The sequence below is a fragment of the Carcharhinus amblyrhynchos genome, chromosome 7, assembly GCF_965287045.1.
Source record: "Carcharhinus amblyrhynchos chromosome 7, sCarAmb.v2.hapA, whole genome shotgun sequence".
NCBI lineage: Eukaryota > Metazoa > Chordata > Chondrichthyes > Carcharhiniformes > Carcharhinidae > Carcharhinus > Carcharhinus amblyrhynchos.
Window position 1 is genome coordinate 74,919,263 of NC_137330.1, and position 22,410 is coordinate 74,941,672.

At 40.3% G+C, this 22,410-nt stretch overlaps 1 protein-coding gene across 1 annotated transcript; it reads left to right on the forward strand.

Moving 5' to 3' along the window:
- The first annotated feature begins 101 nt into the window (after window positions 1-101).
- Window positions 102-21,936, forward strand: ccdc25 (coiled-coil domain containing 25). The gene is made up of 9 exons (XM_080192618.1): window positions 102-347; window positions 5,611-5,658; window positions 6,535-6,574; window positions 6,776-6,827; window positions 9,730-9,805; window positions 13,133-13,236; window positions 13,699-13,901; window positions 17,880-17,925; window positions 20,956-21,936. Exons 1-9 carry the CDS (start codon window positions 323-325, stop codon window positions 20,986-20,988), a joined length of 627 nt encoding a protein of 208 aa, XP_080048744.1. The 5' UTR covers window positions 102-322; the 3' UTR covers window positions 20,989-21,936.
- Window positions 21,937-22,410: the final 474 nt, after the last annotated feature.

The window sequence follows — 22,410 nt, forward strand, 5'->3', positions numbered from 1 at the left end:
AGACTGAGGAAGTTAAAGTCCTGGCACCAGAAATGAAAGGTTAACATCGGATGTGCTGTGCGTTCGATCAACTGGACTGTTGACCAAAACAAAAAAAAATCGATTATGAGTACCACGGGCATCGATGCATATTAATAATTGCAAGGAATCGGGCTGACAGGGCTGTGGTTTTGCTACGTTGTTTTATTTCCTCCCTCTTGAATCGTGTGTGCAGATTGTAACCCGGGCTCCCAGAGAGCAGCCTGCAGTGATCACGTGGGCGGCAGCCGGCTCCCTCCGCCATTGAGTTCCCGGTCCGGCCTGAGGCCTGAGCTGCGGCAGGATGGTTTACTACTTCACCAGCAACGGTAAGTAGAGCGGCCCGTACCCGCTGGAGACGGCTGCTGGTTTTGTCTGTGTTTGGCAAGCGGTTCAGGACACCTGTATTGTCACCCACTGGGGAGGGACTCGGTCTGGAGCTCGGCCTAGTCCGCTTCCCAACAACTTCTCTCCTCATTCAGTGGAATTGTGTTTGCTTTTGGACTCAATCTGCTAACGGATTGTTTTCTCGTGGCTTGCGATCCTATGATTATTCTTACTGGTCTTCTCGATGAACACAGTTCATGTGCGGGAAAGCAAAATGCTGGGAAGGTGACATGAAAACCGACATGTAGGGAATACTCAGCAGGTCGGGCGACATCTGTGGAGAAAGTGACAAGAGTTAACATTTCAGTGTCGGTGACTTTTGTCAGAATCAAAACACCTGATAACGACGTTAGCTCAATCCCTCTCAGTGTAACGGATTGGGAATAGCCGTTCCCCACCTTTCCCCCCCCCCCCCCCCAACCTAGAATACTTTTATTTGGAAGTATTCAACAGTAAAATTTATTTATTAGTGTCACAAGTAAGGCTTACATTAATACTTGAATGAAAATCCCCTAGTCGCCGCACTCGGGCGTGAATTTAGGATGGCCGAAGCACGACTTTCAGACTGTGGGAGGAAACTCCCCAGAGGAAACCCATGCAGACAAGGGGAGAACGGGCAAACTTTGCACAGTCACCCAAGCTGGGAATTGAACCCAAGTCCCTGGCATTGTAAAGCTAGCCTCTGTGCTGCCCTCATTTCCCTGTCCCTGATGAATGGTTTTGGAATCCCCTCCCCCTCCAAGGAATATTTTTATTTGAATGTATCCAATGGTAGTAAACTAAACTAAGCTGGCTCTTTTGTTATCCCCTGTAATTTCCATCTGTGTTCAAGCTTTGAATAGCCATTTTGGACCTCTGATTATGGAGTTATTCCCATCAGGCCTTTGCTATCATTTATCAGATTTTTACCATTTATATAGATGATCTGGAGGAGGGAACTGAGTGTAGGGTGTCGAAATTTGCTGATGACACCAAGATTGGGGGGACGGCAAATTGTGCGGAGGGTGTGGAGAGTCTGCAGAAGGATCTAGATAGGCTGGGCGAATGGGCCAGGAAATGGCAAATGGAATTTAATGTTGGCAAGTGTGAGGTGGTCCACTTTGGTAGGAGTAATGGTAGGAAGGACTATTACTTACGTGGCAAAAAACTGCAGCAGGCGACGGTGCAGAGGGACCTCGGGGTCCTTGTGCATGAGTCGCAAAAACCCAGCTTGCAGATGCAGCAGGTGGTCAGGAAGGCGAATGGGATGCTGGCCTTCATAGCGAGGGAGATTGAATATAAAAGTAGGGAGGTCTTGCTGCAGCTGTATAGGGCATTGGTGAGGCCGCAGCTGGAGTACTGTGTGCAGTTTTGAGCGCCGCACCTGCGCAAAGATATTTTGGCCTTGGAGGGAGTGCAGAGGAGGTTTACTAGGCTGATGCCGGAGTTGAGGGGGTTGAGCTATGAGGAGAGGCTGAATAAACTAGGCTTGTACTCGTTAGAGTTTAGAAGAATGAGGGGAGATCTCATTGAGACGTATAAGATGATGAATGGGATGGATAGGATAGAGGTGGAGAGACTCTTCCCGCTCAGAAAAGACAGTAAGACTAGGGGGCACAGCCTCAAGATAAAGGGGGGGTGGTTTAGAACGGAGTTGAGGAGCAACTTCTTCACTCAAAGGGTGGTGAATCTCTGGAATTCTCTGCCCGTTGAAGTGGTGGAGGCTGCCTCGCTAAATATTTTTAAGACGCAGGTTGATGGGTTTTTGATAAGAGAGGGGATTAGGGGTTATGGAGAGAGGGCGGGAAAGTGGAACTGAGCCACGACAGATCAGCTATGATCTTATTGAATGGCGGGGCAGGCTCGAGGGGCTAGATGGCCTACTCCTGCTCCTATTTCTTATGTTCTAAGTCCAGGTGACCCGTTGCAAGTCCAAATGACTCTTTGTCAATGTCAGCTCTTTTCTCTCCTCACAGATGCTGCCAGACCTGCTGAAATTTTCCAGCACTTTCTTGTTTGGTTTCAGATTCCAGCATCTGCAGTAATTTGCTTTTATTTTTGCCATCATGTTTCCTATCTAACTTTTCCCCTTGTGTAGGACGCTTTATATATACACGTGCAAATTCATCAGGAAAAGTAGCAAACATTAAATTCTTATTCACAATTTCACGTGCAAAGTTTTTAAAAAGTTGAATATTTATTCCTCATATGTTTTGTAAGAATTAATGTGTAATGTAACCAGATAATTTGAAAGACTAAAGTGGTATAAGAAGTGTAAACATTTGAGCTTGCTTTGTGGAGATAACACTGGTTGAATTGCACACTGCTTCAGTTTAAATAGTTATATAACTTGTAAAGAATCAAGTTATAAGAAATAAAAACAAAATACTGCAGATACTGAAGATCTGAACAAAGTTACCATTTTGAGTCCTAAATGACTTTCTCTACAGATACTGCCAGTCCTGCTGAGTTTTTCTAGGACTTTGTTTTTATTTTTCAAAAGTGAGGGTATTATGTATTTTCAGGATTAGCTGAATAGTGGGTGCAGGTCAACATAGATATTTGATTGTAATTAACAATGGGAACACAAGGAACATGTGTGTTTGGGATAGAAACGTCTGTGTAAAATAACATCAGGGTGACTTGTGGCCAAAGGGTCAAGAGTAAACAGGTACACGTTTGATACGTTTTTAATCTTGTAATTTTTAAAATAGTTTATTTATGTTTTTCTACAAAGTATGATATTGAAGCCCAGATCCCTTCGACCTCCTGTACTAAAATGAAAAAGGGCTATGTGCTGCATCCTCTCATTTCGTTCTGTATGAATGGCATGCTTTGTCTGTATAGCGCACAAGAAACAATACTTTTCACTGTATACAAATCAAATCAAAAGAGTTGCAAATCTTTAGAATTCTGTATCCCAGAGAGCTGAGTGCCAAGTTATTGCGGTCACAAGAAAGAGGAGCAGTGTAGACCACGTGACCTGTTGAACCTGCTTCGCCATTCAGTGCAATGTTGGCCAATCTTGGGCTTCAGCTCCACTTTTTCACCAGCTGCCCATATCCCTCAATTCTCTGATGGACCCAAATATGTCAACCCTAGCCTTAAATGTATTCAATGATGGAATGTCCACATGTCTCTGGGGTAAAAAATTCCAAAGATTCATAACTCTTTGAGTGAAGCAATTTCTCCTCACCTCAGCTCATTATTTGCAGATATGGCTACATTTCTTCAGGGATTCCACAGCCAGTATCTATCCTATTAACCCCATCAGAATATTATCTTTCAAAGAGATCCCGTCTCATTCTACTAAACTCCAGAGAAATAGGCCAACTTACTGATTTCCATTACTGTATTAATGGAGTTTTGCATTGTCAGATGAAATAGTAAACCATTCAGATAGATGTAAAGGTAACGTGGCACTATTTCAAGGAGTGGGGGTAGGGGTGTTCTCTCCACTGTTTCAGCCAACTTCACCAAAACAGTTCATTGCATGCACTGTGGGGGGGACATTGAGCACAGGGTGAGCGCCTTCAGATAGAGTGAAAATAATTAAACACTCATTAATTTTTTGTCTTGGTCTCTTTATAGTACATTACTAGCACTGTTCTATTAATCAATGAAATGAAATATCCATCTAGTCCCTAATCTATCAGACGAATACTCATGACATAAAGGAAAACAAGAATGGATGAAATAATCAACAGATTATAGGGAGGCGATGGCCGAGTGGTAATAGCACTAAACCATTATTCCAGGAATTTAGCTAATATCCTGGGACCTGGGTTGGAATCCCACCAAAAATATATTTAAAATATCTGGAATTAAAAATCTATTGATGACTGTGAAACCATTGTCAATTGTCAGAAAAATCCATCTGGTTCACGAATGTACTTCAGGAAAGGAAAGCTGCCATCCAGAGCCACAGCAAAGCGGTTGACACTCAAGTGCCCTTGAGCAACTAGGGATGGGCAATAAATGCTGGCTAGCCAGCCAGTGACGCCCATGTCCCATGAATGTGGTGCAGTGGTTAGTATTGCTGCCTCTCAGTGCCAGGGGCTCGGTTTGATTACTAGCTTGGGTCACTGCCTGTGTGGAGTTTGCACGTTTTCCCCATGTCTGTATGGGTTTCGTCCACTTTCCCCCCTCAATCCAAAGTTATGTGGCTTAGGTGGTTTAGCCGTGCTAAATTGCCCATTAGTGTCAGTGGGACTAGCAAGGGTAAATGCATGGGGTTCTGGGGATAGGGCCTGTGTGGGATTGTAGTTGGTGCAGATTCTATGGGTTGAATGGCCTCCTTCTGCCTTATAGGAGTCTGTAATCCATGTGATGAAAGTTCATTCAAACTTTAAACTCTTGATTATAATAAACCTGGAAATGTTGCAATTACAGCCTTGTGTGCATTGATTTTGCTACTTTTATTTGATTTATTATTGTCACATGTATTAGTATACAGCGAAAAGTATTGTTTCTTGCACACTGTACAGACAAAGCATACCGATCATAGAGAAGGAAATGAAAGAGTGTAGTGTTACAGTCATAAGTTGTAGAGAAGGATGAACTTAATGTGATATAGGTCCTTTTCAAAAGTCTGATGGCAGCAGGGAAGAAGCTGTTCTTGAGTCTATTGGTACGTGACCTCAGACTTTTGTATCTTTTCTGTGATGGAAGAGAGAATGTCCGGGTGCGTGGGGTACTTAATTAAGCTGGCTGCTTTGCTGAGGCAGTGGCAAGTGTAGACAGAGTCAATGGAAGGCTGGTTTGCGTGATGGATTGAGCTACGTTCGTAACCTATTGTAGGTTCTTGGGGTTTTGAGCAGAGCAGGAGCCATACCAAGCTGTGACACAACCAAGCAGAATACTTTTCTTGGTGCATGTGTAAAAATTGGTGAGCGTTGTAGCTGACAAGCTAAATTTCTTTAATCTTCTGAGAGAGTAGAGGCGTTGATGGGCTTTCTTAACTAGTGTCAGCATGGAGGGAATAGGACAGGTTGTTGGTGATCTGGACACTTAAAAACTTGAAGCTCTCTCGATCATTTCCACTTCAGCCATTGATGTGGACAGGGGTATGTTCTCCTCTAGTCTTCCTGAAGTTGATGACAATCTCCTTCATTTTGTTGACATGAGATTATTGTTGCAGCACCAGTTCACCAGATTCCCTTTTGTTCCTTTTATTCTGTCTAATTCAATGTTTAATTTTCTGTTACATTTTCTATTTTATTGCAGTGGTTTCTTCACCATATACAATATATATGGGAAAGGATAAATATGAAAGTAAGTGCCTACTTTCTTTCCCCCACTCTCCCACAAATGGTTTATAAATAGTAACTTAATCACTTTCATCTTAAACAAAACTGGATCAGTTATGTATATAATTTTAACAAACTAGATTTGGTACATAAGAGTAGGAATTTGTCAAAATGTAAGAAAATATTTCATCACTGCAAGACTGATCAAGTTTTGGAATAGTTTGCCATGGGAGACAAATAAGGACAAATAGCTTGGCTCGCTATATCAAATTGGGTACATATTTTGAGAAGCAAATCACTTACTTGCTAAATCAGAAAGGTGTACTGCATACCCTACTAATTCACTGATTTGGATTTTCTGTAATTTTTGATGTCTATCCCCAGCTAGCCTATGTTTGCCTACAATTACCTGGTTTATTCCTCAGAATTTGCCATGCCTTCCTTTGGTATCATCAGTAAACTGTTGCTATTACTTTGTTCCTTGAGTCAGTGAAATCTCTATAATTGCCATGTAAAACACTTAGTTGGTGGATGGAGTTACTTTGACATCTTGACCCACTGTTTTTGGATAAAATAATGATTAGCTGCACTGTACTATCCAGAACTAAGGACATTCTTCAGGGAGAGATTTTTTCCTTTACAATTTCAGCTGTTGTTTGGAATAGTCTCTCATTTCTGGTTTCTTTCGTAGGATTAAACAGGGATTCCTTCATTGCTTCATGACCAACAGGGAGGGTGATGAATGACTTGGAATTTAGAAATTCATCTATCAAATAGCAATTAACAACTCAACACTATCTTTTAAACATTAAGTAGTATTTAATGATTTGGATTAAATCATTTAGATGGCTAACAGACTAAATTTAAAATATTCAGCTTATTATTCTCTTTTTAAAAACAGATGAAGACCTAATAAAGTACGGGTGGCCAGAAGATGTTTGGTATGTCACAGTTAATATCGTTCTGTTAGTCCTCTGCACTTTTATCCAAATTACATACAATTAAATGTTCTTTTCAACACTATTTTGGTACTGTTGATCCTTTGTGTTAATAATGTGCAGATAAAATTTGCAGTTCTGAATCTGCATAATACATTATCTGTTTTGCTTATCACATGTATACTTGGAATTGTTATTTTTTAGGTTTCACGTGGATAAGTTGTCTTCCGCTCATGTATACCTTCGACTATACAAGGTATTGTCTGAATTGGATCCCTTTCCTTTAAAGTGGCTTTAATCACTTTTAAAATTAACTGTAGCATGTTAAACAAATTTTGAGGCTGAATTTGTAATAAATTTAAAGTCACGGGTTATGCCCCACAAATAGGATGGTCTGATCACTTGCATATTTATCATGTGTAGGTAACTTGTAGTAAGTGCCATGTGTAAGATATGAATTATATCCTGAATTGTTTCCTGATTCATATTTTAAAAATACATTTTGATATGGTGGGGGGAATGGATTACTGAGAGACAACCAGGAAGCTTCATTTCTACTCTACTGAAGCCATTCACCTCAACCACAGCTTTGGATATTGGGGGAGTGCTACTTGATATTGTAACAGAAAAGTCCATTTGAATTCATGTTCCTGATGACTCATGACAGCTAGGGCATATTGTGGCCTTTGTGCAAAGGTATAATCAGAAAGCACTGCAGGGACTTCCTACATTTTAATAATTATTGACACGCTTTTTACACTCAATCATTTTATCCAAACATTATTTGAGTCGGGAATTGGAAAGGAGAGAAGAACTTAGAAAATTGTTTGGAATTGCGGATTGATTAAATCCTTGGGTCCTGATGGATTTCAGCATCGGGTCAAGTGGCTAGTGAGATGGATGACACTTTGGTTTCAATTTTCCAAAGTTCACTAAGTTTGGGAAAGTTTCCATTAGATTGGAAAATTACTAATGTGACTCCTTGATTCAAAAAGGCAGTGTTGAGCGTGGGAAGAGAAATAAAGCAGGAAACTACAGGCTAGTTAGCTTAACATCTGTCATAGGGAAAATGTTAGAATTTATTTATTAAAGATGTATTAATAGCACTTAGATAATTCAGTGTAATCAGAAATTGTATTGAACCCATTTATTAGAGTTCCTTGAAGGGGTCATGTGCTGTGGATAAAGGGGAACCCGTGCATGTACTTAAATTTTCAGAAGGCATTTGATATGATGTCTTACCAAAAGTTAATGGGGAAAAATAAAAAATTGTGGTGTAGGAGGTAACACGGTAGAATAAATGTAGTCTTTTATTGGTTGGCAGGATGTGACTAATGGTGTGCCAAAGGGGTCTGTACTGGGGCTTGAACTTTTCACAATTTGTAGAAATGATTCGGATGAAGGCCCAATAGTATGGTTGTTACCTTTGTTAATGACAAAGGTATGAAAGCTAAATTGTAAAGAGGGCATAAGGAGGCTAAGTAGGTTAAGTGAGCAGGCAAAGATCTAGCAAATGGACTGTAATGTGGGGAAAATGTGAGATTGTCCATTTTGACAAATTTTTAAAAAAGCATATTATCTGAATGATGAGAGATTGCAGAGCTCTGAGATGCAAAGGGATCTGGGTGTCTTAGTGCATGAGCCTAGTGTGCAAGTGAGACAAGTAATTAGCAAAGCTAATTGAATGTTGATGTTTATCGTGAGGGATTTGAATACAAGAGTAGGGAGACTGCTTCAGTTATACAGGACATTGGTGAGACCACATGTGGAATACTGTGGACAGTACTGGCTTCCTTATTTAAGGAAATGTGAGTGATTTGGAAGCAGTTTAGAGAAGATTTACTAGATTAATACCTGGAGTCAGCAGGTTCTCTTGTGCAGAAAGGCTGGACAGGCTAGGCTTCTATTTGCTGGAATAAGATCCTGGAGAAACTTGATAGGCCAGATGTGGAGAGTAAGTTTCCTTGTGAGAATCTCAAACTAGGGATCAATATTTTAAAAATATGGGGTCACTCATTAAAAACAGATGAGGTTTTTTTTGTTGTGAAACTTTGGAATTCTCTTTCTCAAAAGGTGGTTGAGACAGAGTCTTTGGACATCTTTTAAGGCAGAAGTAGATATACTGCTAGGGGATATCTTGGGGTATAGAGTATATCTATACGCCAAGGGCTGAAATGTTGTCAGGTGGAGGCAAGGTTAATTAGATCGGCCATCATATTGACCATAGGAATTAAGAGCAGAAGTAGGCAAATCAGTACTTCAACCCTGCTCCACCATTCATTCAGATCATGACTGACCTGCCCATAGTCTCAAATCCGCCCCCCCATCTGTTCCCCATATCCCTTTAAGCTGTTTGTTATCAGAAATATATCTATCTCTTTCTTGAAACCATCTAATGATTCAGACTCCACCGTACTATGGGACAGCAAGTTCCACTAATTCACCACTCTGCGAGATGTAGGTCTTAATCTCAGTTTTAAATCCGCCTCTCAACTTATACCTGTGACCTCTTGTTTTAGATTGCCTCACAAGGGGAAACATATTTGGTCTATGTTTACCTTGTCAATTCTTTTTGGTATTTTATATACCTTGATCCCCTCTCATCCTTCTAACCTCTAGCGAGTACAAGTCCAAACTGTTTAATCACTCCTTGTATGTCAACCCTTTCATCCCCTGAACCACCTCCAAAGCCACCGCATCCTGCTTCAAATAAGCAAACCAAAACTGGACTCCAGTACTCCAGATGTGATCTTACCAGCACCCTATACAATTGCAACACTTCTCCAATTTTATACTCTTGCGGTGGAACAGGCATGAGGAGCCAAGTGGCCTACTCCTGTTCCTGACTTGCATGCTTGTATAAGGGAGCAGATATGTATGGAGCCATCTGAATTGATATCTTCAGGTGGAGTGGAATTGGAAGAATAAAAAGACTGGGAAACGGCTACCAGAAAAGTATAAATCTTGTGTGTTCTAAAGATTGTGCATTAATAAAAAAAAGTTGTAAATAATTAATTGCATTGTGCTTTTGAAAGATCAGCAGGTATAACAATACATGAGAGATGCTTCAATTTTGTTTTATTTGATCACAAATTAAATTTACTCCAGTGTGTTGAAGTGTATAAAGTGTGTTAATAGATTTCATTCTTGCGTTCTAGGGGCAGGCAATTGATTGCATCCCCAAGGAAGTACTAATAGACTGTGCACAGCTTGTAAAAGCTAACAGCATTCAAGGTAATGATTATGTGGAGCTGTTCCCAATAGAGAAAGGAGGGGATTGTAGGGTATGATGGGACAGAGTACATAATAGAAATATACTGATGCCAATGATTGTGGGCTCTAGAACAAAACAGCAAAGATACAAGATTACATGCAAGATTTTAGGCAAATATTTACAGATGGTGTGAAATTCACTATCAGCATTGATAAAACCATATGCACCACAGAAGGTGGTGAAGGAACTATCCAATTAGTTCTACTCTCCATAGCCCTATTTTGTTCCTTCTGAAGTACAGAATATATCCAACTTCATTTTGAAAGTTACTGTTGAATCTGTTTCCACCGCCTTTCAAATCGAGCATTCAGGATTGAAAGAACTTTAATTTGGCCATCCTGTTCTTTTGCCAATTATCTTAAAATCTGCCTTTTATGATTGTTCCTCTTGACGTTATGCAATTTCTCCTCTTTGTTTTATCAGCACCTCCATTAGATCTGCCCTGTTTGGGTATTTGATAAGGTGCCACACAAGGTTAGATCACATGGGATTAGGGGTAATTTATTAGCTTGGATAGGTGACTGGCTGATGGACAAAAGACAGAATCGAGATAAATGTCTTTTTTCTTGATGGCAAGAAGTAATTAGTGAGGTGCCACAGGGTTCGGTCCTTGGGCCCTAGCTGTCTACAATCTATATTAATGATTTGGATACAGTGAAAGAAGGCTGTATACCCAGATTTGCAGATGACACAAAAATAGATGGGATAGTAAGTTGCAATGAGGAAATAAGAACCTTACAAATGGCTATAGAAAGGTTAGGAGAGTGGGCCAAAATGTGGCAGTAGGAGTTTAACATGGATAAGTGAAGCCATGTATTTTGGTTGCAAAAATGGAAAGGTGACTTGTTACCTAAATGGGTAGAGACTTCGAGCTGTTCTGGTGCAGAGGAATCGAAGTGTCCTCGTTCATGAGTCACGAAAAGCTATCATGCAGGTACAACAAATAATAAAGTGGATGGAATGTGTGCACGTGTAGCTAAAGGAATAGAATACAAAAGTAAGGAAGTATTGTGGCAACTATACAAGGCATTGGTGAGGCCAGACCTTGATTTCCATATTTGAGGAAAGATGTGGCATTGGAGGCAGTTCAAAGGAGGTTCACTAGATTGATCCCAGAGACGAGGAGTTTGTTATATGAAGAGAGATTGAACAGTTTAGGCCTATACCCTCTGAAATTTAGAATGAGGGGAGATCAAATTGAAGTATTCAAGAGGATAAAAAGTGTGGTAAAGTACATGTGGAGCAGATGCCTCCACTGGTGGGGCATTCTAGGACGAGAAGTCATAGTCTTAGGATAAAGGGTAGCAGATTTCAAAACAGAGTTGAGAAACTACTTCTCCCAGAGGTTGTGAATCTGTGGAATTCGCTACTCCGAAGTGTGGTGGATGCTGGGGCAGTGAGTGAATTTGAGGAGTTAGACAGATTTTTAGTTGGTAATGGGTTGAAGTGTTATGAGGAGAAGTCAGGAAAATGGGAATGAGGAGTATATCAGCCGTGATCGAATGGCAGAGCAGACTAGATGGGCCAAATGGCCTAATTCTGCTCTTATATCTTATGAACTTAACATTCACCAATTCTGGTGGGAACCACTCCAACTTCGCTAGTCTTTCCACAGTAAGGAAGTACTTCATTTTGGTACCTTTCTAATAAGTCTTTTTGTGCTCATCAAGGTCTTGACTTTGTTTTAAAAGTGTGTGGTGTTCAGAATTAGATGATGTACTTTATGAATCATTAGCATAAATTCCATGCTTTTGTGTGTGTACAGCTACTTCTAAAGCCCAGGGCTCTATAACATTAACAATCTGGCTATTTTACTCTGCCACCTTCAATGATTTGTGTGTGTGAACTCCCAGGTCTCTCTAATCCCTAAACTTAATCCTCATTGACTCTCATTCTTCTTGCTGAAATATAACAGTTCACATTTTTCTGCATTCGATTTAATCTGCCATGTTAAGATGTTTGGCCAGAGCCCAGGGCATTGGGAGGACCAATAATGTTTCACTTAAAGTAGATAAAGATTGAGATTCAAGACACGTGCTTTTGAATCAAAGCCACAAGATTCCACAGGTTTTGAACAAACAAAAAGAGAATTTACAATATGTATCTTATACTCTTAACATTCCAGTTAAGTGTGGGGACATGTGAAAACTGGTCAGATATGCCACACTGCAGAGTAAGTGACAGATACAACCAAGACACAGTACGTGGATTTCTGAAGAACCCAATCAGATGTCAGTGAACACCAAATCAAACAATCTTGTTGAAACTTTCTTGCAAGGGATTCCCAGCTTTACATTCAAATATCTCTCCTTGGAATTCTCTCTAAAATTGCTCCCACTCAGATTGCTTTAACATCAGCCCACTTTGCAGCGTTTCGAACTTGCTTCCCAAGATTCCTTCTCCCTGGTTCGTACATTCAAACACTAGCTCACAAACACACTTCCAGATCTATGACCACACCACGCAGAACACCACTACTCCAAAGGGGCACCTTCCCCCAACTCTTTCCATAAAGTCTGCCCTCCCCAACCCTTCCTCTAATTTGTTAACATAGCTGGGACCTGCTCCCATCCTCATTTCTGTGGCACAGACCTGCTTCCTGAAACTGACTGCCTCAGGATGTGTTGCTCGTTAAGCCTTGTTACTAAGTGAGAAACCAGTGTAATGAGCATTGGAGCATCCTGTACTTAAATGTTACAATCTCCACAGATTGTTAATTTAGTCAGGAACACAATGAATTGAATTTGTAACACTGCCCATTTGCCTAGTCTTGTGTCCTGCTGAAGTCTTGTGAAGTTGTGTGTCGTCATGTGCAAGCAAAGAAATTATACCCTTCTGTATCCGCACTGTCAACGAATATATAATGTGAAATACTTGTCAAATGCTTTTTAGACATGTATATACATGTCGGCTGCATCATCTTAATAAACAGGAGGTCTTTAGTTGCAAAAAAAAAATCACATCGAACTTGTAAGAATTGATTAGTGAAGTAGTTAATGGGACAGAAATAATTGAACAGTCTGTCACACAATTCACTTTGATTAAGGCCACATGCTAAAACATTTTCTGCAGTAAAATTTATTAAGGATCATGTGCTATTCTTTTTAACATTTGGTTGTTTATTTCCTCCCTTATTGGTTTGAGACTAGTTTTTGGTTGGTATAAACTATTGAACTTGAGAATGGGACCAGTCACCAGGAAGATTGCTGCTGCTTCAAAATATTAATAAGCATGGTTATGTATCATAATTACATATACTTATAGCAATAACATTTTCTATTTGATAGGATGCAAAATGAACAACATAAATGTTGTGTATACTTCATGGTCTAACCTGAAGAAGACTGGTGACATGGACGTAGGACAAATAGGATTCCATCGACAAAAAGAGGTAAATACAACACTCGCTGCTGAACCAACGGGAGCTAACATTCGTTTTTTTGTTTACTACTGAACTGTTGGTGGAGATTGTCAAGAGAGGCATTGAATGAAAATGTAGTTTTTCCTTTTAAAAGTTCCATCTATAAACTTGAGGTCTTGAATTCTGCATTGAATAATTAAAGTACAATGGGCTTGAAATAAAATAGAGTTTAAAAGGAACAATTTGGTTGGATTGTTACCACCATTCATATGGCGGGATTTTCCCATCCCGCTGCAGTGAAGGGAAATTTGACTGGGTGCCAAATTCTCCAACCTCTCTCCAGTAGGAGTGTGGCATGAATAGTTGGAAAGATCGCATTCTCTGAAGGTTCACTTGCCTAATAATTGCATAGCCCATGAATGGTGACTGTATGGAGCAACTTGGTGTTATCTTCAGAGGAGTTACTAATTTTGGTCATTTGCACTTTTTTAGGTGAAGATGATTACAGTAGAGAAAAAAATAAATGAAATTTTAAACCGGTTGGAGAAAACCAAAGACGAGCGATTCCCAGATTTGGCAGCAGAAAAAGAATCCAGAAACAGAGAAGAACAGAATGAGAGAAAAGCGCAGATTCAAGAGATGAAGCGAAAGGAAAAGGAGGAAATGAAGAAGAGAAAAGAAATTGAAGATCTTAGGTTTGTATGGGCATGATAGAGAGCACGTGCCTTCTCCAATTGCTGCTTATTTTTTTAAACGTTTGATCAATGCCTTTCCCATCCAAAATTGCTTTGAAGAAACAAAAGTTTATTTTTCCTGTGGATAATACTTTTTTTCCTCCAGCACATCCCCACTGTTAGTGCTATTGTCCAGTTAGGTGATTGGATTTATTATTGTCACATATATTGGTACACAGTGAAAAGTATTGTTTCTTATGTGCTATTTGGACAAAGCAAATCGTTCATAGAGAACGTGGGGGGAGAAGTAAAGGAGAAGGTGCAGAAAGATTGGTGGCAGCAGGAAAGAAGTTTTGAGTTGTTCAATCTGTGATCTCAGACTTCTGGATCTTTTTCCCAATGGAAGAAGTCAGAAGAGAGTATGTCTGGGGTGCGCAGGGTGCTTGATTATACTGACTGCTTTTCCGAAGTAGCAGGAAGTGTAGACAATAGTCCAGGGTTCTGAAGGAAATGGCAGAGGTGATAGTGGATGCCTTAGTGATTATTTACCAAAATTCACTGAATTCCGGGCAAGTGCTGGAAGATTGGAAAACGGCTAATGTTACGCCGCTGTTTAAAAAAGGTAGCAGACAAAAGGTAGGGAAATTATAGGCCGGTTAGTTTAATGTCTGTAGTTGGAAAAATGCTTGACTCCGTCATCAAAGAAGAAATAGCGAGGCACCTGGAAAGGAATGGTTTGATAGAGCAAACGCAGCATGGATTTGTTAAGGGGAAGTCGTGTTTGACGAATTTATTGGATTTCTGAGGATGTGACTAGTGCGGTAGACAGGGGAACCGGTGGATGTGGTGTTTCTAGTTTTTCAAAAGGCGTTTGATAAGGTGCCTCTCAAAAGGTTGCTTCAGAAGATTAGGGTGCATGGAGTTGGGGGTAAGGTGTTAGCGTGGATAGAGGATTGGTTGCCTAATAGGAGGCAGAGAGTTGGTATCAATGGGTCCTATTCTGATTGGCGGTTGGTGACTAGTGGAGTGCCGCAGGGATCGGTGCTGGGGCCTCAGCTATTTACCATTTATATAGATGATCTGGAGGAGGGGGCTGAGTGTAGGGTAACGAAATTTGCTGATGACACAAAGATGAGTGGAAAAGCAAATTGTGCGGAGGGTGTGGAAAGTCTGCAGAGAGATCTGGATGGGCTGAGTGAGTGGGTGAGGACCTGGCAGATGGAGTATAATGTTAGCAAGTGTGAGGTTATCCATTTTGGCAGAAATAATAGTAGGAGGGATTACTATTTAAAGTGCGAAAAGCTGCAGCATGCTATGGTGCAGAGGGACCTGGGGTTCCTTGTGCATGAGTTGCAAAAACCCAGTCTGCAGGTGCAGCAGGTGATCAAGAAGGCAAATGGAATGCTGGCCTTTATAGCGAGGGGGATAGAATATAAAAGTAGGGAGGTCTTGCTGCAACTGTACAGGGCACTGGTGAGGTCGCAGCTGGAGTACAGTGTGCAGTTTTGGTCGCCGCACTTGCGCAAGGATATTTTGGCCTTGGAGGGAGTGCAGAGGGGGTTCACTAGGCTGATACCAGAGATGAGGGGGTTGGACTATGAAGAGAGACTAAATAGGCTGGGTCTGTACTTGCTGGAGTTTAGAAGGATGAGGGGGGATCTTAGATGTATAAGATAATGAAAGTGATGGATAGGGTAGAGGTAGAGAGATTCTTCCTGCTCAGAAAGGTTAGCAGGTCTAGAGGCACAGCCTCAAGATAAGGGAGGGGGGTTGCGGTTTAGATCAGAGGAACCTCTTCACTCAAAGGGTGGTGAATCTCTGGAATTCTCTGCCTGTTGAAGTGGTGGAGGCTACCTCGCTAAATATATTTAAGTCACGGGTAGATAGGTTTTTGGTAGACAAGGGAATTAAGGGTTATGGGGAGAAAGCGGGAAAGTGGAACTGAGCCACTTCAGATCAGCCATGATCTTATTGAATGGCGGGGTGGGCTCAAGGGGCTAGATGGCCTACTCCTGCTCCTATTTCTTATGTTCTTATATCGGTGAATGAGAGGCTAGTTTGTGCGATGGATTGGGTACGTCCGCAACCCTTTGTGGTTTCTTGCGGTCATGTTGGAGCAGGAACCGTGCCAGGCTGTAATACATCCAGAAAGGATGCTTTCTATGGTGCATTTGTAAAAATTGGTGAGAGTCGTAGCAGACATCCTGAATTTCCTCACAGTAGAAGGGCTGGTGGGCTTTCTTAACTACAGCATCAGAGGGGTCCAGGACAGGTTGGTGATCTGGATACCTAAAAACATGAAGCTCTCAACTATTTCCATCTCATCTCCTTTGACATAGGTAGGGGTATGCCTTCCACCACGTTTTCAAATTGGACTGCATTCACCTGATTTCATTCTGATCTACCTAATTCTAGCCAGTATTTCACCCACAATGGCTTCTCTTTCATCTCCTGCATTGTTTCGCTACCTCTGATCTCCTAATCCTTGGTGCCCACCCACACACCATTCCCCAATGCAATGTTGGCTTTTCACATGTACACCAATGATACCCAGATCTACCGCATCGCTATTTGTTTCAATTCTTCCACTGTCTCTAAATTATCAGACTGTTTAACTGACATCCAATACTGGATGAGCAGAAATTCCCCCCAGTTAAATATTGGGAAGCTTATTGTATTTGATTCTCCTCCAAAACTTCAGCCCTCCCCCAATAACAGGCTAACTTTGAACTGGACTATTCACAACCTCGGTGCTGACAACATATATTCACCCACCATTAAGATTGTTTATTTCCACTTTTGTAAGGTCGCCCAGTTTTGCCCCTACCTCAGTTCATCCACATGTGTATTTCAACATTCTCTTAGTGAACTTCCCAGTTTCTTCCCTCAGGTCTAAAACCTTTGCCTTGCTCTTGCTAGTGTCCAGTCTTGTCAATCTGAAAGCACTGTTTTGCTGGCCTACATTGGCTCCCTACATGGAGTCACCACTTCCTATCTTTTGTAATCTCCTTCAGCCCATAATCTTTTGAGATCTTTTCCATTTGTCGTCTTGCTTTCAACTGCCATGGCTCTAAACTCTGGAATTTCCTTGCTAAACCTCTTTGCCTTTCTACTTCCCTTTCCTTTCTTCAAGATGATCCTTAAACTACCTCCTTTAGCCAAGATTTTGGCCATCTGTCCTAAAATCTTCTTTCATGGTTCAGTGTCACATTTTGCTTTATGTCCCTGTGAAGCACTTTGGGATGTTTTGCTATATTAAAGGCCCTATATAAATGCAAGTTGTTGTGATTGTGAAGAATCAATTTATTTCATGTATGAAAGAACTTGTAGTGCATACTAAGCTTACCATTCTTGATTTCAGACTAAATGTTATTAACTATGGTTTCTTCTGGGAAAATAATTCAAAACAATATCTTTACTGGGAGAGTAACTAATACTGTTGGGTGAGGTTTAAACTAATGTTGAAGAAAATAATATGGAGAAAAAAAGAAAAGGCTGGGCAAGGCTAAGACAGAAATAAAATACCAAATGGAAGTGAATAAAATTAAGTTAAAAGCAGTAATGACTATAAAGGATACTATGTATTATATACTATACATGTATACAATTATAATTAAGTTGAGGAACAAAAAGTGAAATAGTTGGTTTGCAATACAAATTGAATAATTCTAAATGGTTGGTTGAGAGATTTTATAGACAGCCCAAGAAAGCAGGGCGATAAGAATGGGTAGCTTGAACTATCTGGAGATAAGCTGGAATAAAAGTCATTGTATGTGATCATAGTTGAAAATGCTCTGAGTCATTACATTCATGGTCCAACAGGATAATGTTTTCTGATTACATTCTGGGATATGAAATGGAACACATAACTGAGTTGGAGAAAAGTCGTGGAACTAACCACTTCAGCAGAGGATAAGGTGCTAGACTGTGAAAAAGGCAACATTCTGTAATGTTGGAAGGCATCCAACCAAGTTTAACTTGTTTGTATTAACTCCTTAGGTGCTATTCTGCACTTATGAAGTCTGAAAACATGAGCAGCAATCAGGTAAGGAAATATAATTACAATTGACTACAGTGTCAATCACCATGGCCCAAAAATCCTGTTCCTCTATTGCTTGCTGTTAATTTGGTCAGAAGATGTGTTTCTCCAACATTTTCCTGTCCTCTTTCAGAAGACAGAATTACAGTTCAGTAGACATACACGTCTGATACATGTTCCCAAATGGTTATTCTTCATTTGAATCCAGATTGTTCTAATTGGTGAACTATTCAGCCAATACACACAATCTTGTCCATATCCAACACATGTGAATCCCTGTACTCTTTCCAGCAGGATTACTGAACAGTACAGGAGCTAAGCTGACTTCCAATGCCCAGTATGATTTAAAATTCTGTAAATTACTTGACTATACAAAAAGTTGGCAGACAGTGGTTTTAATGTAATAAATTAAGAGGATTTATTAATTAATACAATACTTAAGTCACACAACATCTTTACTCTCCCGAGCAACCAAGATGCAGGTTACTGCATCCACTTCGTAGCGCAATATGATTGATACACCACTCACAGTTACATCAATAGACCATTGATACACAATAACTACATCCTGAACTACAAAGCATGCAGATGATTTTTAATTTAAATTATTCTTTGTTAAACCTTTAATAATGCAGTTACAAGAAGAATTTAGCAAAGCAATCAAACTCTTTTCCTGTCTTTTGATTAAAATGTACAATTTAATCATCATTTTAAACTTTTTCGTTCCATTTAATCATTCCGAAATGTTCTAACTTGCCATTTCTCTAAGTGTCTAGCTTCATTCAATCAATTGCTGCTATTTGAAAAACTGTTTGCATTAATTTAAGTTGGATGGAAATAAAGATGCAATGATTAAGGATATCTTTGCTTACCAGAAGCCCATGCAAACATTTATGAAGAACAGTACCTAAATTTCATAGTACAAAGAAAAAAAAATGCAAGCCCATATTCTTACAGCCATCACTGAGGCTATTAGTCAAAGACAAAGGACAAAGAAGAACACAGCACGGGAAACAGGCCTTTTGGCCCAATGAGCCCGCGCTGCCATTTTAACATTTTGAGTGCCCTCCTCTACCCATGACCCTTGTCTACGTTTATGGCACTCCACATTGGAAACCAGATTGAGGGGAGACTAATTTAGGGACAATTTGTTACACCAATCAGCCTAAGAGCACATCTTTGGGGTGTGGGAGGAAACCAGAGCACCCGGAGAAAACCCACGCAAGCACAGGGAGAATGCACAAACTCCCACAGACACCGGCCCAAATCCATGTATCTGCATAGTAAACAGTGATAGTCACTGACCTGTCGTGTTGCCCAGCATCTGGTCCAGTTTAAGCGTACACTAACAACGTGAAGCACTAGGCAACTCTTGAAACAACATCCAAGAGCAGCCCTCGCACAACCCACCACATGTATGCCCCTGTTGGACAACAAGGCGGACCGAATCACCTGTAGATACAAGATTACCATCTCAGAATCCCCCTACTGTCAACACCCTGAGGGTTAGCATTGACCAGAAACTGAACTGGACTCGCCATATAAATATTATGACCACAAGAGCAGGTCAAAGCCCAGGAATCCTGCAATGAGCAACCCACCTCCTGACTCCTCCAGATCCCGTCCACCATCTACAAGGCACAAGTCAGGAGCGCGACGGAACACTCCCCACCCGCCTGGACGAGTGCAGCTCCAACAACACTCAAGAAGTTCAACACCATGGGACAGCACAGCGGCCGGCACCGCCGCCCCACAGCGCCAGGGACCCAGGCCCGACTCCTGGCCCGGGCAACCGCCCGCCCGGAGTCCACACACTCCCCGTCCGCGTGAGCCTCCCGCACCTCCATCTCGTTGAGTGAGATCAGCTAACATATCACTGAGAAGGGATACAATCTGCGACATTTTAAATAGCAAACCAGGTGTTATATTTGCTCTCTGACCCATTAGGGTATGTTTATTTAAAGTAAATAAATTGGCAATGCCTGCATCACCAATTTACAGAATGAACCACAAGGTCCAAATGAATTTTTTATTCTGAAGATGACTTTGATCTATTTCCTTTTTGAAGTGCAACTCGATCCTTGATAGAATGGGTGTCAAAATATTATTTCCCTAGGATAAAATTGACAAATGTAGCATCACATCAACAATTTTCAGGGTGAAAGACTGCTGCTGCATTGGTTTATAACCACTTAAAGTGTGACCTTTTGAAGTGTAATGTGTCAGAAATTTGTACGTAACAAGGTCCCACAAAAGCAATATGATAATGGTCAGGTAACGTATTTTAGTCATATGCCCTATTTGTGAACCCAACTCTCCACTCACCTGATGAAGAAGCAGCACTCTGAAAGCTTGTGCTACCAAATAAACCTGTTGGACTTGGTGTTCTGAGACTTCTTATTGTGCCCACCCCAGTCCAATGTTGGCATTGCCGCATCATATTTTAGTGATGTTAATTGAGGGATAAATGTTGACCAAGACACCTGAAAGAACTTCCCTGCTGTTCTTTAAATAACGTTACAGATCTTTGTCAGTCTGAGAGGACAAAGGCAGTTTAGCATCTCACTCAAAAGACAATGTCACTAATACCACATACTGAAGTGTCAGCCTAGATTTTGTGCTTAAGACTCGAATCAAAAACTTCTGCCTTGGAGGTAAACACTACCATTGAGCCACGATTAGTAACTAAAAGTTATATCTACTGAGATGAATGCTTATTTAGGAATGAAAATTATCTAGGTTATCTTTTATAAGCATCCCTTCATCTTGCCTCTGTTTCAACACAGCACCAGTTCTACAACTTTTACATTGATGTGGTGCTGTATTTATTAATTCCAGACCATTTTTGTTTCACTGTGTATTCCCTAGTACACTAGAAGTATCATTTGCTATAGTTTTTGGAAAACTGAGTTGTATTTCTCGATCCCTATCCCTATTGCCACCTCCATTTCTGCCATTTGACTCTGGAACTGTCATCCAGCATGTGTTTGTGGAATGTTATCATTTGTCTAATTCCTTTTTTTCGTCTTTGTTTAGGATTGTGGTTATGACTCTGATGATTTTATGTGAAATCCACCAAATGTTAAGCCATAGACATTTTGAAATGGAGGTGCAGGCCTGCCAAAAAATACTTTCGGCTTTTGACTACAATTTGTTGCTGGACCAGTGGCATTGAGTTACACTATTTCTGTCTTCCCTGTAATCAAACAAGTGGAAAATGACATTTGTAAACTTTTCTCCATTTGATTTGAAATTCGGACCTGAAAATGTAATTTTGATTCTAGCTTCGCATGGATGCTTGTTTGAGAGAATGATTTATTGCTAGATTATCACCGGAATTTTTAAAACGCCTGTTCTAGAGTATTACAATAACGTCTGATACAAAAATATGTAGATTTATTTGGGTATTCTCGATTTTCTAGTTTATGTTGCAACTGGCAAAATTTTAAGCAGTGTGATTTGTTTAAAAATCAAATCAGCAACTCACTCTAAATTATACTGTTACATTTGTATTGAAACCACATGGCATTGGCATAAAACTGCAGTATGAATGCACCGTAAATGTGTATGATTAGAAAGTAATTAAATAGGAATACTTGAAACTAAAGTGTGAATGAGTCCTGTAGCTGAAATATTGGCCCATATTTGCTTTAGAGATGCTGATTGACCTGATGTCTTTCTATCATTTTCCCACATGTTTTCATACAAAATTATAATTTGTCTAATTCCTTGCTTTAGGATTGTGGTTGACTAATATTATGAGATACCCACTGGATATTTCCCCTGGATATGTTTTTTTGAGCTAGGATTTCCAACTGTGTAATACATTTGATCTGTCTCTTTTCCCCTCTAAACTAGATGTGTCACTTGGATCTTGGTGATACTGCCTACACAGGCAGTAAGATGCATTTTGTACATTCTGGTGTAACCTCATGTTAAGACATACTATAAACTTTGTTTTTGAGCTGTTGAACCTTACCCAGAACACATGAAAATAATAAACATCTGAAAAACCCATGTGTGAATTCTTTTATTTAGGTGTGGTTTTTTTTTGCTTTCCTCCACTATTTGCATTCCCAGATGTTTTTTAAAAGCTCACCATTTTTCATGGACTGAGTAAACTATTAGAAAATCTTATTCCAGACTGGGGAAAACAATGCTCTGGATTTTGAGTACTGTAAGATTGTTTGAATTGATTTTCAAATATTCAGTGAGCCTTGATTTGTGGTTCATAGAACATATATTTTTATAAGCTGTACCTTGAAAGCTCAGTGGCCACATTTAATTCATAGTTAAACACAGGATAAGCATTCACAAGAGCTAGATGATTTTTGTCTTTACAGGTTTTGTTCAAATTATTTTGTTTGACCCAGGTTCATGCTGGAACTGTATAAAATGCTAGTTAGGCCACAGTTGGAGTACTGCTTGCAGTTACGGTCACCACATATGAAGGATTTGATTGCACTGGAGAAGGTACAGAGGAGATTTATT

What these genes read in the sequence shown, in the direction of transcription:
- ccdc25 (XM_080192618.1), top strand. Translation starts at nt 323, where the DNA reads ATGGTTTACTACTTCACCAGCAACG. An exon ending in GGGAAAGGATAAATATGAAA is followed by an intron (nt 5,659 to 6,534) that starts GTAAGTGCCTAC and finishes TTTTAAAAACAG; the next exon opens with ATGAAGACCTAATAAAGTAC. An exon ending in AAAAGCTAACAGCATTCAAG is followed by an intron (nt 9,806 to 13,132) that starts GTAATGATTATG and finishes TCTATTTGATAG; the next exon opens with GATGCAAAATGAACAACATA.